The sequence below is a fragment of the Grus americana genome, chromosome Z (assembly GCF_028858705.1).
Source record: "Grus americana isolate bGruAme1 chromosome Z, bGruAme1.mat, whole genome shotgun sequence".
NCBI lineage: Eukaryota > Metazoa > Chordata > Aves > Gruiformes > Gruidae > Grus > Grus americana.
In genome coordinates, this window is record NC_072891.1 from 4,665,204 (window position 1) to 4,680,662 (window position 15,459).

General features: G+C 36.0%; 1 protein-coding gene across 2 annotated transcripts in view; it reads right to left on the bottom strand.

Moving 5' to 3' along the window:
- ARK2N (arkadia (RNF111) N-terminal like PKA signaling regulator 2N) overlaps positions 1-15,459 on the bottom strand; it is a 44,432-nt gene that overhangs the window by 10,663 nt on the left and 18,310 nt on the right. The window contains exon 3 of one of the 2 annotated variants that reach the window (XM_054809189.1): positions 3,326-10,174. The exons of the other annotated variant lie outside the window; for it this stretch is intronic. Within the exon in view, the coding sequence (XP_054665164.1) occupies positions 9,720-10,174 (455 nt within the window). The 3' untranslated portion in view covers positions 3,326-9,719. Of the gene's footprint in view, positions 1-3,325; positions 10,175-15,459 lie in introns of those variants that run through there. 2 annotated transcript variants of the gene reach the window in all.

Consider the following 15,459-nt stretch of genomic DNA (forward strand, 5'->3'; position numbering starts at 1 on the left):
CCCTGAAACATAATTCAGCCCACTATTCTAAGAAACGCCTATTTTGTGATGAGCAACACAGTGCATTACAGAGTGACCATATTGCTTAAGTTGTACTAAAGATCAGTTTTGCAACAAGGTATGAAGAAATTCACAAAATATTTCTGATCAGATCTGCCTCCAAAACAACTTTCATAAAACAATGTTATATTATAAACTTAAACCAGACAAAATAAATGAGTAGTTAAATGCCAATGTATTAAAGACCAAACTATTTGCAACATGGAACGCTGATGATTATTACTGCAAAAGAAGTCCTGATAATTAACTGAAAGGCAATCTTTGTCTTTTTAAAAGGCAATTACAAAATAATGGAATACCAAGTTCAAAATTAAGCTGGCTGATCTTCAGTTAATTATTTCTGAAAGCTGATGATTAAATTACATGCAGAATTTACAACTGGACTGAATCATGAGAGGCATGTTTTCTTTCAGTCTTATCATCAGAGTTCAGCATGAACATATATAATGTGATCTATAAACAGTTGAGTGCAGAAGATACGAGGGTCAAGTACAATATTGACTATTTGACCATTTTTTCAATAGGTTATCTAAAATTTCAGGAGCTATGTACTGTTCCTTCAGGTCTTTGCTTCTCTCGCTTCTTACTAAGATTTCCAAAAGCAGAAGTAAAATTTGATTTTAGATAGACATGTCTACACAAGTAAAATTACATTTGGACAAAAGGCACCAATAGTCTCAAGTCAAAATTGTACCACTCCTACATGTATAATCATGCAAAAATGTATAATAAATGTATATACATGCAGAGTGATATTCTCATCACCTACCCATAGAAATAACTTGTGTGAAAGTCTTCATCAGTAGGAAATACAAGCATAAACTTGTTATCTGTAGCTCCACTCTTGTATCTTCCACACTTCCAAACAGCACACCTTATAACTTAGCTTAAATTTAGTATACATCAAACAGACAAAAATATTTTCAATATAATTTACATACTGTAATTATATTTGTCAGTGTAATAGCGACCAATTTAACAATCTGGAAAAAACAAGCTGCCTATTTACAAAGCAATCACAGCAGAAATCTATTTTTGCTTTTCTCAGCCTTGCCTTTCAGGATCAGATTTGGAAATGAAAAGCCCCTGACACCAGGGTTATCCATACCTATCACCAGTAAACCACCACCAAGGCCAAAATAATGGAATCCTAGGATGCCCAGCATATATAAAAGAAGAAATTAGCCTATGTGTGTTTAAAAAAAAAAAAAAAAAGTTGTAGATAACTACAACTAGATGAAAGTTGCAACAAAGGCATATAAAAAAAATCCTCTAAAAATCCTTCATTCCCCCAAATCCATTTCCTTTTCAGTGCCACTGGGTTGGGACAGGAGGAGTTAAATTTGGAAATAAATAATACTTCCCTAGCCAACTACATGATCATCCGATGATGTGATGCAAAGTGAATGTGTGGCACCAAGAAATAAGGACAATTGGCTTCAGCTGGGAAATAAGTGAAAAAAATGCTTTCAGGTTGAAGAAGTAAAAGGATTAACTACAACCACAGTTGTACTTTATCATCTTTTCTTTACAATAGAACCACTCCTCATAATTACTGACTGTAACAGGATTTCAACAGATAGAAAAACAGACCAAAACCAAACCATGCCAGAATCAAAATTTAATGTAGCACAATTAGGAGGTTCCCTGGTCAGTAATTTAAACAATCTATTTAAGAAAAATCGAGTCTTTTCAGAAGCCAAGGTAGCTGGAAGACTTAATTTCCCTGGTGATAAGCTTTAATTCATTTCTAAAGCAATAAATGCTTGAAAAAACCAAGGCTGAGAGTTAATAAGTACCACAGCAAAATACAGCTGTTGACATTCAATGTTAACAGGGGGAAGGAAAGCCTGCTTCCCCCCCCACCCCCCCAAGAATTCAGAGGCAGAGGTCATCATGGGGACAGCCTTTCCAAGCATCCAATTCTCCTTTAATATACACAGCCTATCAAAACTAATTCCGCTCAGGACAACTGAATCAGAAGCCATATACACAAAAATCCAGGTCTACACATAACAGCTTCGATTTTAAGCTTGCAATGTAGAAAATTCACGAATTACTTATCTGCTAGCCACCCTTGTGCTTTTCATAGTGCCACATCTCAACATTCGGCAGTCCAAACTGCACAATAATATCCACTCTCCTATTATCCCTTAACTCATTATAATGGCAGCACAAGCAAGAAGAGGGAATCAACCATAAAATTTCAGCAGCAATCCTATAAGCAGCACCGTACTTTGTGCTGAAACAGCTGTGTATCAATGCACAGCAGTACTTTTATCATAGGAAACAAAAGATATTAGCTGGCAGAACCTGAATGGTGCTGCAAACAGAAGGGCTGAGACAACCACCTTACACAAGGCACCTAACATTTACACCACTAAGGTTCAGCAAAATTAAATCTAGCCTTAGGGATGGGATTTAAACTGCACTATGTTTTCCCTACAAATAGTGGAAAAAGACTGAAATCTCCAGAGGATTATCCTGATTGAAATAATTTCAAAATTAGAAGCCTAATTTTGGTGGTCTGAATCGCCCTCTGGAGTCATCAGTGTCTTTGCAATGAGAAGTCGTGGAGCCTTATTTTCCATGGAGCCTTATTTAGGTGTGAGTATCACCCTTAAGCTTTAAAACACACAGAACAGGTACAATAATAATAGCAATAATAATTGCAGTGCTCTAACAAAAAGCTTTCCATTAGTAGATCCCAAAGAGCTCCGAGGTGGTTATTAACCTCCTTTTGCCTACGGGGGAAACTGAGGCAAGCAGAGATTTGCAGCTTGCTCAATGCTAACAAAGCAGAGGAGCTCAGCTTTGCTGAAAACAACACTCCCCTCAAATTATATGAGCTATTTTTAACTGGTAAATTATTGAGTTTAAAAATAGTGTAGGAATGCTTTCATGAAATGTGCAAAAGCTAAAAAAGCAACACACAGAGGCACCCAGGTACTTGCAAGCCCAAGGAGACTTGGCTTCTCCCAGCCTCACCTCTGTACCTTCACTGTGAATACTGGCACTGATTTATCTCAATCTCAGTACTCTATGCTTTTATATATACACAACAAAAAAGAGAATACTGAGACATTTTAAAATAATAAAAGATCAAAGAATGCCCCTATTTACACTTAACACTTAAATTTAAGAGATAACTCCATTTACCTCAAGATTAAGCAAAAAATAGAATGGACTTTAATGCCTACATAAACTTTAAGATCAGATGATCACTACAGTAAGTAATCAAATAATCAAATTTTTTGTGCCAAGAACTAGAGGATTCATCTTAAGTGACTTGCCAAAATAGTTTTTACGGTAGACACATCAGTAAATTTGATCCACACAGAAAGGCTTCATATACAAGACTACAGGCAGAAGTGACAGCTTTTTTGTTTTAGAAAACAATACAAACCTGGTATTACTTAAAACATGATCCAGAGCTGCGGTTTCATTAAGTATGTGCAGCTCAAACGGCATAAAATAGCTGAACCCTAAAACAATTCCCAAAACGGGATGAGGGGCAGATCATCTGTGCTTTTTTTATGCTCTTCAGCAACATGGAACACTTCATTACTGGTTATAGATATTTATTTATTTCAGGTTACAGTAGTTACATTTCAAAATTTACAGGGTTAGGCAAAGAATACATTGTACATACAATAAAAAACAATAGTAGTGTAACAACATTCTCTCAAAAATCATAAAGTGAACTAAGAGTTACCGATGAATCCACTTTTCTCACATTTTCCTTCATTTCACACAGTAAAGCTTTTGTGGTTGGCATTTTTTATCATCATAATAAAATAATAAAATCAAAACAACATGACCAAATGAGTATCTGTTCTCAGACTGGATCATTTTTAATATAACACATCAAAAGAAATCTCAAAAATTCAAGTCTTGCTGATCAACATACATTCTTTCAGGCTTTTTGATGACTAGATGGAAAATATCTTGGATTTGTTTTACCAAATTTTATATATAAAGACATAACTAAAGACTTCATTGTGCATTAAACAAAGGCACATGTAACATGGTTGTGCATTGAAAATATCTGGAAGTGGTGTGCACCTTGTATCTCATGATAGGATTTATTTTCACTGATGCCACCTAATGATTCATTAATTATGGAAGCAGATATATTAGCCAGATCTCTTCCCTTGTTTTACTTGCAAAAGTGTATTGCAGGAGGGTTTTGGAAACCATCACACCCTACTCTTCCATAGCTGTGACAGTTAAAAAAAAAATTCCCCTCTGTAAATACAACTTAGGAAAAGGCAGGCAAACCCACACCCCATAGGCACTCCTCCAGAAAACACCACATTTTTGCAAGTACAAACTGCATCTTCCTGAGGAAGGACCGGTACAGCCTAGATGCAAAATTGTTGACGGTCCAGGTTAAACCCCCGGCTCGATCAGTCTGCAAGATTTAACAGAGCACTCAGAATCTTACTTCTAACTTAATAAGCCTATTTTCCATGTGCCTTCATTTTGCTGATCTAACACTATGAGACTAATAATATTTGTGAGAAAGACCGATTTCTACCTTCATGTTTTGCAAGGTACTGTCCATCTCTATCAGTCAGCCTGAATATTTTAACTTTTACAGTACAAATTACACAGCACATTTATTCTAATGCTTCCAAATGTAACTGCAGTGGTCACAGTGCAGAGCCCGATTATTTTAAAAAAATACTATTCAACTGGCCTGATATACACACCCTTATCAGGCAAAGGCTCCCCTTAAAGTCAGCTGAAGGATTCTCTGACCAAAAACTGCAGAATAAGTTCAATTTCTTATGAGGTGAATTGCTAGCCTCGTTGAAATCAACAGAAATTTTGTACTGGTTTCAATGAGGCTAGAATTTAACTTTTTAATGCCCTTGAAATATTACTTTAAAAAAAAAAGATGTTTACAGTATGTGGATACAGGAAGAGACAAAATACATTAACAAGAGAAATCAGTGATAATAAATACATTTCAATTTGTAAAATAACTGCCAAATATCATCCCGTTTCATGGAAGTTAAGATTGGTCCTCCAGTCTTAACATTAGCAGCTCAGATAAAAAAAACCTCTAACAGTCCTGCAAAAACACCAAAGAACACGGTGAACTTAAAAAAAATAGAGATGTATATTTCTGCCTGAATTATTTAATCCTAATACTGTTAAAAATAACACCGAAGAGCAGTATACCTGAAAGATTTAAGTTTTCCTTTTTTTTTCTGTCCTCTGCTCAGTTATTTTTTGCAATAAAAACACTGAATAAAGTTTCACTGCCTTCATTCGAATGTTTTACATTGTATATTAACTTTTTTTTCCCCCCTAAATAAAACCTGAATGTTTTATTGGAAGCATGTGAAGCAAAACCCCAAACCCTCAGACAAAACAACGTGGGAAGGGTAGAATTTCCTACCGCCTTTCCTTCCCAAGCCCCACTCGAGGGAGGGAAGCAGCACAAATGCCTGGAGGAGAACCTGCAGCCAAGCCTGAGCCTGCAAAAAACCACTCCACGCTAAAAAGCCCCTGGACTTCCAAGGACTCCTACATAAGGTCCAATTCTAGGACTAGCGCCTTTCATTCTTCATTTACTGAATTGTCAGTTTGACATTTTGTGACATTTAAATTAAGTCTTTATATAAAGGCTTCTTTCTTTTGCACTTGCACAAAAGATGCTAACAAAATAGCTGTGTTTCACCTGCTACTAAATCCCAACTCTGCAGTCATATGGGTGTTGTTACACCCGTGCAAACAGCTGCCACATTGAAAACATCTAATTCAGTATTAAAAATGGCAAAATAGAAACTTGAATAAGCCAGTTGGGTTTAAACCGGCACCGTCTTCCCTGGAATTACACCAGTCTACACCAGCTGATCTGACTTGATGCATTTACTGTTTCAAACCACAAGGTAAGTAAAATACTTTAAAGAAACAAGAATGTTTCTTTACTCCATTCTGAAGTATAAAACCTAGGGCAATTAGAGAAACTCTAAATTATCATCTGTGATTCTCCACATCTGTGCAAAACTACTGATTTCTCCTCTACTTGTTAAATTTGGTGGTATGTATTTGTTGAGATGTGAGCATAAACATACATTCAAAAGGTAACTCTGGGTTGGAAAGCAGAAGAGTTTCCTTCTGATGATCTTAATATAGTCTTAAATAAGGCCAGACTGAAATACGGAATGAGATTAAAATTTATGTTAAAATTTCAGCTGAAGAAATTTTAACTCCCTGAAAGTTTCTAGACAAAGCCCTTTGAAAATCAGAGCTTATAATGGAAATCATGACAAACTTAACTGCAGTCATGTAATACAGCAAAAATATTTCCAGGACGGGGGGAAAAAAAAAATCTAAAATTATGTCTTAGGAATCTCTTTTCTCAAAGAGATGCCAAAGTCTGTCGCACACACATTTAAAATACAGATTTATCACCAGTGTTGGTATCTGAAGGTCGGTTTCTTCGGTGCTCTGCATCTTTCAAATTCACAATACAAAGCAACAAGAGAGATCCTCCTGTTTAATTGCACAGCCTGCCAAATCCTACTACACCTTAACAGAAAGGTGGGGTTGCCCTCTCAGCTCCTAGGAGGAGAAACCTACCTTTTCCCATGGAAAACAAGCTAATGGACCAGATATTCAATTGTGTACTTCAACACACACATTTCATTTCAAAGGAGCTGACTTCTGACAGCTGAAGATCTGTCTCCAGGTTTGAGACAAGTGAAAAAAGCCAAACAAAACTACTATTTACAACCCTTGCTCTTGCACAGGGATTCTTAACGCTAGGTAGCTTTTGTGGGGAAATTAAGTTAAAATTATATCTAACAGGAACTACTTCCTCAATCTTCTGGGTGCCTTGAAGTAAGTTTACCCTAGAAGGAGTGCAGATTTACAGTCTGTATGCTCGCCTGCTGTAATCCTCTGCTTGTTCTTTCACATTCACAGCTACGTGCATTGAAAAAACCAACATAAATGGATAAAAAAGTTTGACAGTTTTTCATTTTTGCCTAGAGTAACCAACTCCAATTTTTTATCTATTAATACACTGAATTATTTCAATTTTTGAAAAATTTTTTTAAAGATGTTACCTAACCCGAATGTTGAAAGTTGGCAGAAATTTCACTGGCTATATCCCTAATAAAGTTATCATCCATTTATGAGATCAGTACGTAAAGGTGTTTCAGTCAGAGATAAATAACTTCAACTCACCTCCTTTCACAATTTTTTGAAACACCTAATTACTCCATATATACTATTTTATAAAAAAGATTAAGGGCATGCTTACAGACATACTGAGTTAAGTGACTCTTACACATTAAAAGAAACCAGTCACTACAAAAAGCTGCTTCTGCATGCATGGGAAGACTTGTAAAGTTGTCATGCTTTAAAATATGCTGCTCTTATTGTCATAAAGGTGTGTATATATATCTATAGCAAATCTATGAACACCAGAAGGATCTGATTTTTTTTTATATCAGCAAATAATCTTCCCTGAAGGATCTTAAATTTTATACAGATCAGGACAAGTTTATTAAATTACAATCAAACATAAAATAACTGATTTAACTTTTACTTATAGTTAAAAAATGCACACATTGTCAGATGAAGGATTTTTCTTACAAGTTCATATCAAAATCTTTGTATCAAAATTATGCATGAAAATGATCTGTAAAGAATTTATTCCGCTACTTAAAAATTACCTCCTGCATAGGCTTTCAAGCAGTTACTCTGAAAATAACATAGCTCTCTAACCTTATTTCTTTTTTAATGAAGGCATCACCTACTTAAAAAAAAAATAAGTCTGGGCCAAGAATAATGTTAAAACACCAGTGTCAGTATCATACTGATAACAAAAAGCATTTCTTGAGTTCCTGTTACAGGTTTGATCCAAACCCCCATATAAATTGATGGAAAAACTCCTGCTGGCTTCAGGGAAGGGAAAAAGAAAAGAGTCCGATCTACAGAAGATACAGTGGTTACTAACAACAGGAAGAAAAGGAATTGCACTAAAGTAATTAGGAAAAAAAAAAGTGACTATGGTTTAAAAAGAAAAATAACAGAGCTAATGGAGACCTATAGTCTTCTCTTTACTCAAACTATGTCTATGCAGACTTTCCATTTCCATAAGAATTTTGATTTAATTTGCATTAGAAACTTTTAGCAAGTTCTAATTGATGATAAATATACATTTTTGGTAGCTAGAGAGAAGTTACTTCACATGAAGACAGGCCTTAAGGGAGAGGTGACCAAAAAATCCCTGTGTGTAGTGATAACAGTAACAATTAAATAGAGATTCCTAATACATAGTTTAAATTAATCGTACTTAAACATCACAGTTTCAAGCCTGGCTATTCAGGATAACTATCAGTATAAAAAAATCCACACAATAGCAAGTTATTGTATTATTTAAATGAAACTAATGCTCTGGCATTCCCCATCACAAGTAAAAAAATCATTTCAGTGGCATTCAGACATGGTTCAGAAGAAGCTCTTGCTGTCTCACCCAGACCAGCACCTCATACCTTCAGCTCACCACAGCGTTCATTAATCTGTCAAACCTTCCTTTAAATTCCTGTGCCAAGGCTCAATCCATCCATCCACCGACGGCTGCTTATCTTGGGACTGACAGGACTGTTTTCATTCCAGCATGAAGGATGCAATTTGATCGTATATACAGAAGGAAGCAGCGGTGCTTTGCGTGCACGGGTCATGCATGCACACGTGGTTGGGTGTGATTCACCTCGCCTAACTTTAGCCGAAAGTTATCTATTCTAAACTGTTTATAAGGGACGTTTGGACAACTAATGGAAGAGAAAGACACTGCCAGAAGGTATGCTCTGTAGGTGCTTAGCTCTTCCCATTATCTCAGGATTCCCACAGAACAGCAAACTAGACACCTAAAATTAGAGGAGATGACTTCCACCCAAACTGAACACACGTATATATGCATACATGTGAATATTTGTGCACGCAGTATAAGACAGCTGCTTCCATAAATACGCCATGTGCAACACAGCAGTGACATTAATAAAAACTCTGGACAGAAAATGAACTACGAAATGGGAGACAAAAAAAAAAGCAGTTGTGCACATTTGTTATATATAGCTAAATCTTTAGGGTAAGCTTATTTATTACTTCTGCCTAAAAAGGAAGAAGAAAATAACCTAACGTGTGACATGTTCAAGCTGCAAAACTTGGGAGTAAACAGATAGTTAAGGAAATGCTATGGGTCTATATCTAGTCTGGTTCTCTAGGGTACATCTTTAAATATAAAACTTATTTCCTTATATAAATGTTTTAACATGCAAAAAGAGCATTTGGATGAATACTCTGAATGCTCCTATTGTAACAAACATAGCTCTACTGATTTTGGGGTATGTAAACAAGGATTCTCAGTTATGTTTTCCCAAGTCTGGTGATGAAAGCTTAGGGTGGTTCCCCCTCACACCTTTAAAGGTGTTTGTATGTGTGTTGGCACATGCACATAGGTATACTGTGGGGTTTTTTTTAAACTACATATATATTCTCTATAAATTTTTAAAAAATGATACCATGGTAATAAAACCCAAAAGAGAAAACCAAAACAAACTTATACAAAGAGAAAAGCAAACCTTTTTAGCATAATCCAAAGTAACATCAAGATTGCAAAGATCGGATTAAGTTTATGATTGATTCAGATCAGGCTCTGCAATATTCCCATTCTCTGGAAAGATAGGTGGAAAATTGTTATTAAAAGTCGCTGGAAACTCTAGCGTAGCATCGATATTTTGATAGCCCACGTAAGAATTAAACGACTGCTGTGGAAGTACTTGGCTATCAGGCATCTGTATGAAAGCCCCTGACTGTGTGGTAGGGGGAATTCTTTGGCCAACTAGTTGAATTTTAGGTTCCCTGGGCTCCAGTTGTTGCTTGCTTTCTTCATCCGTGTCAAGACGGGTTAGCTTTTCTATCCACATGCGAAATTTCTCCTCTGTCTGCCTCTGCATCTCGGCAAAGCAGTTCATGGCCTCTTCCAGGACATTGCCTATGCAGTTCCTATCCCACACGGTGCCCCTGTCAAGCAATCCTGGAATTTCCCTGGTCGCTCCTCCAGATCCCCCAGCACGACTGAAGCCAGCTTTAAAGACATTGAGGCCATTTGATAAGACATCGTTAAGTAAGAACATAATATTGTTTATTAAGGCATGTTAACTCAGGAAAACAAACTTTTCTAATTGTGTCCCTTGGATATTTCAACAGGTGAGGAATTAGCAAATATTAACCAACAGTATTACCATCCAAAAAAAAAAAGAAGAAAAAACCCAAAAAACGAACAAACAAAATTTTACACTCACTGAGATTATAGTAGAAATTTTGACTTCAAAATTACTTTTATTCTAGAATTCTCAGACAATTTGGTCACAAAAGTTTTTTTTTAATAAATAAATCAAATTAGTCCAATTCCCTTGCAATTTCTGTTTTGAATTCAACTGAAGGTGTCAAAACCATTATACAATAACATGTTTAGTTCTGTTAAGCTGCGATCCAAAATACTATTAACTGATAAATCTGAATAATTATGCACCTTTTACTTACACACTTGAACCCTTTTATAACAAACTTTTAAACACAGACAAAATTGTACACAAGATAACAGAGACAAAGGCTGATATAGCGATTGCAGCATCTAAAGTAGCCAAGCCCAATGCTCTTGGTCTTATTTTGGAAAATACACTAAACATGAATGAAGAGAATCTACAACACAAACACAGAAACACATAAAGATATGTGAATGCTTTGCTAATACACAAGGTGAAAGCACCCTCTGTTAGGTCTGATGGACACAGCTACATCATGGGTAATTCACGTGACATGTAGGAGTGAGCAACCTCATGCCAGCTACCATCACACCAGCTGTGCAGCATTTCTAGCGTTAATTCCAGCCAATACAGAAAACAGCTAGGGCATAGTTGGAAGGAAATTGTTCCCTTTCCTTCTATCCATCAAAAAGACGGTTAAAATGACTGGCTTTGGGATTATCAGGAAGAACTTCTGTAGCGAGAAGAGAAGCCCATCCTCATTATCTTACTCTACATATCAGTAAGAAAAAGCAGTGATATCTATATTTTTAAGTTCACTCAGGAATCCTCTAGGAAACAATAAAACCCCAAGAACACGGGCTCTGTACCTGTTTGAGGAATAACAAACAATGTGTGCATGCTTTCCGAACACACAAATGTTACCTAAAGTAATTCCAAAACAAGACAAGCATCACATTAAACTACACAAAGCAGCTACAGAACCTGGCAATTTAATATATAAACATGAAACTTGTGGGATCTTCTAGCTTTAGAATAATAGAAAATATCCTAAGAATGAGATAAATCATTGCACAATCTAAGAAAATATTTACTAATAAAAACATAAGGCACTAAATCTTTATTAGGATTTCACTGTGTACACTAAATTACAGTATTACTTAATACATTCTTTTCAGGAGCTATTTAAATGAGGTATATGTAAGTCCTTCAGTAACAGCTAAACAGAGCCTAGGATTATTCTCTTATTTCTGAGCATTAGCAATGCTACCCATTGGGGGCCAAAACCCTTCTATTAAAAACCAGCTTTTTAAGTCTTCTCCCCCATCTGTTTACCTACCGGACAAGCTAGAAATTCAGCATTCAGGTCCCCTGCTCAAAAATAAATTACTTCATAGCAACTAATTTACATCCCTCCAACAAACATTTTAATTAAAAGCAACTAAATAAAATGGTACCTCTTCCCTAAAACAAGGCTCCTTTTGTATATTCGATGTCTTTTTCCTCCCTGGAAGAAATATTTATTCTGTTCATATACTCCTAGTGTTCAACAACCAATATGATTCTGTTTATTTGTCTTTAGTTAGTGATCTTATTCTAAGATCAAGTAACTAAATGGCAGTCTTTCTGATTTCCACAGGCTTACGATCAGACACCTTTAAGTAATGTTGAGTAAGTTTTAATTGCAATTTAAATAAAAACTACTGATGGTGAAATGAAAGAGAATCTAGCTAGGCTTTTAAAGTTAAGAATGAACTAGCATGGTCAAAGTTGACAAAATCGGTTTGTAAACTGAAGAGACTATGTATTGAAATATATATTACCCTGTAACACTATTTTTAAAAGGCATAATTCATAGTATATCTGCAATTTATAGTAACAGCAAATCAATGTTTCAAATGCTTCCCTTGGAGTTCTTACAACAAGCCTTATTTGATCTTTTCTTTACTGGTGACCTCCAGGGTTAAAAAGAAAATCAAGCCCAGCATTTATCTAAGCGGTCCCTTTGCTATCTGTGAACTTCACGCTCCATAGTTTTGGAAGTTACACCAAGTTAAAAAGCAAAGAAATCTGCAGTTACAAAGGGGTCACAATCCAAGACTCGTATCTTATTTTCAAGACAATATCTCCTGCAAAACAGAACCTAAGAAATGCCCCAATGCTCTCTCTTTATGGCATCTATTAAATATTAACTAAATAACAACCAAATCCAAAGTTATTTAATTTAGGAAGTCTGACAATGTAACAATTTAGGACAATATGCCACATCTTAATTCTAATTAGCAATGGTTGATTCCTCCATATCATTATGCTACACAACATTTCCAAATGTGTATCTTACTGCAAATCACTCTGAACAGACTCCCCCCCGCCCCCATTCTTATGTAACTGTCATTCTGAGTTACTTCAACCAAATTCATCCCTTGCAAGATGCTTCATCCAAAGTCTATCCATAATTCTTATGACAAAGTAACCTGGCTGAGAGTCCTTCACGCACACTCTTCCCCTATCTTTCGATTTCTACATATTAAAAATCCTTTTCTTTTTTAAAACGTGAGCTGCAACACCTCTTTAATGTCAAGACTCAAACATTTTAACAGATTTTTTGAAAGCCTAAAACATGTCTCGCTCCTACTTCAATTCAGACTTTTCTGAGTTGTAGAAAGCACAATGGTGGTGAAACACCAGTATTTTTGTATTATATTTGAATTTTTAAAAACCCCTTCCTTCTTCCAAAGAAAGTGTTTACACAGAAATAAATATTTATTCCCAGACTTGCTCTCGTGCCAATTTCATTCAGAATTAATTTGCATGCTCAAATTTTAAATTGTTTAAAGGAAAAACTTTCAACAGCAGCAGGTCTAGCAGAACCTATTTCAGGACTCGAAGATCATCCTCTTATGTCATGAATGCTATCTGGTGTTTAAGAATGGTAAAATCCCAAATGCCAACAGAGAGGCTCAATCATTAAAAGATCAGAAATTGTTCCTCATCTGCAATAATTCAAAAATCATGGCATTCCCTGAATTAAAGAGCCCAAGATGCTAACTGCTCAGGTCATCAATGAACAGATTCTCGGCAGCACCCATGAAATTTAGATTGAACCTGTATTTTCAGATGTAAATTAACAACATATAATGCATTCAGAATAACTTAACATAACATACATTGTGCTTAGCTCCTACTGAGCTCACAATATTTGTATTGAATTATCATCAGTAAGATTTCAACTCTTTACTCTTCAATCTTTCTTAAGAAAAACAAGCCTGCCAGTATTTTAATCCACGTAACATTTGAGTTCAGCAGAGAGAACTGACCCTCACAACTGCTCAGTTCACAGCTTCATGAACATTTCCCTTACCTTGCTAATTTAGCCAAACATATTTCAGACCCAGTGATGTGGATGGTTTGAAAAAAAAAAAAAAAAAAACCAAAACAAAAAACCCCAAAAAACCTGCACTATTAAAATGGAAGAAGTTTAGTTACACAACATGAAAGACTGTCTTCTCAAATGCGGCACTTCAATTTTCAGACCGTGCACAAGTAAACTGTCTTCTCCAATGCTACATGTGTCAGTATAAAATGAAAAACCAGAGTACGTATAACCTTCGTACATGAAGGCCACATTAACTGTCACTAAAAGTTTTAGAGCATCTCTGTTGGCAAAACTATTTTTCAGACAAAAGACATCTGAAAATCAGTCCCAATAATTAACTATGTTGAGACAGTAACCAACGCTAAGGCTGAAGTGTCCAAATACAGTAAGCCTAAGAGGAACATTGGCTACCTGTAAAACTGTTCTGCGTGCAGACTTTTTTCAAAAGTAAAGGCAAAAATTTTTTCATACTTATGTCCTTCTGACAGGTACATTGTAGTTTCCTGACGCTCAAGTTCAAGTATCAAGTTAAATCTCTTAGCTTTTGACTGTGTGCAGAGGACACTCATGGCCTGAATTTCCAATAATGCTTTTTGATACCCTGTATTATTTTCTAACTATGTGTTCATTCCTTAAATTTTGAGGATATTCACAGTGTAATGCTAAGTGCACTAAAATGGCTTTCTAGTCAAAAAAAGTAATTTTGGTTAAGCACTTTGCCAGTTCCAAGAAGAGGGATCGCAGTTGGCATGTGAGCCTACCACTGCGACGGAGCACTGGGAGTCCTACTGAGACTCAGAGCTTCACTGCATCTGTGAAGACCACAACGTTTCATTAACCCACAAGTAGCATGGGATGCATTTTTGGCCAACCCTGTTCTTATCTCTATAGAGAGTATTTTTCTCTTGTACTTGGAGACTGTTTCCCACAAACCAAATCTGTTTCCGTTTAAAGGAAAACCGCAATGTGTCGGGTACGCATTGCGCCTAATTCCAAAAGGACAGCTCAAAATTTTTAATGTCTTAAATTTAGTTTCAAGCAGATGATACATGCTATGAAAAAAAAATAAAGGTCATTGTTCCTCAGGATGGTTTTTGCACCCCCACATCTTGCATCACAGGTAGAATTGGGCCCTGGTGTAATCATCACTAAATCATCACGTTCTTTCGTGCACTACAATTGGACCTTTTCACTGCAAGCATCTCACAGTGAAGACTGAGAGCTCAAACACAGAAGAGCCTAGTGACACAGAAAAGTACCCTAGAGTGGTTTCAGGCCTCTGCAATGGAAGTCAGAAATCCTGGCAGATCTGAAAAACCATGTGATGCCTTTCTGGGTGACAAGGTACTTTTATGACTGAAAAAAAGAAATACACCCTAGGGGATTTATTTTGTGTGTTTTGGGGTTTTTTTAGGGGTGGGGAGGAATCTGTCCCAAAACTCACTGAAATGGTCGTCTTTGACAGTCTTTAAATCAGGCTTTAATTGCCCAAAGTGTAAATATAGTAAATAAAGAAGGCACAAAACTATGAAAGCTAGAAGTTTGACTAACTAATAAATTGGTAAAAATAATTTTAGAATTTCTATTAGAAGTTTACTACACAATAATTATAGGACAACTATGTCTTTCCCAGACTTTCTAATAATAAACATGAACTTCCTTTGTGCAACCTGCTTCCTAGCAATATGTGGGAAAAATGCCAGTTCTCATGGTGACAGAATCATTCAC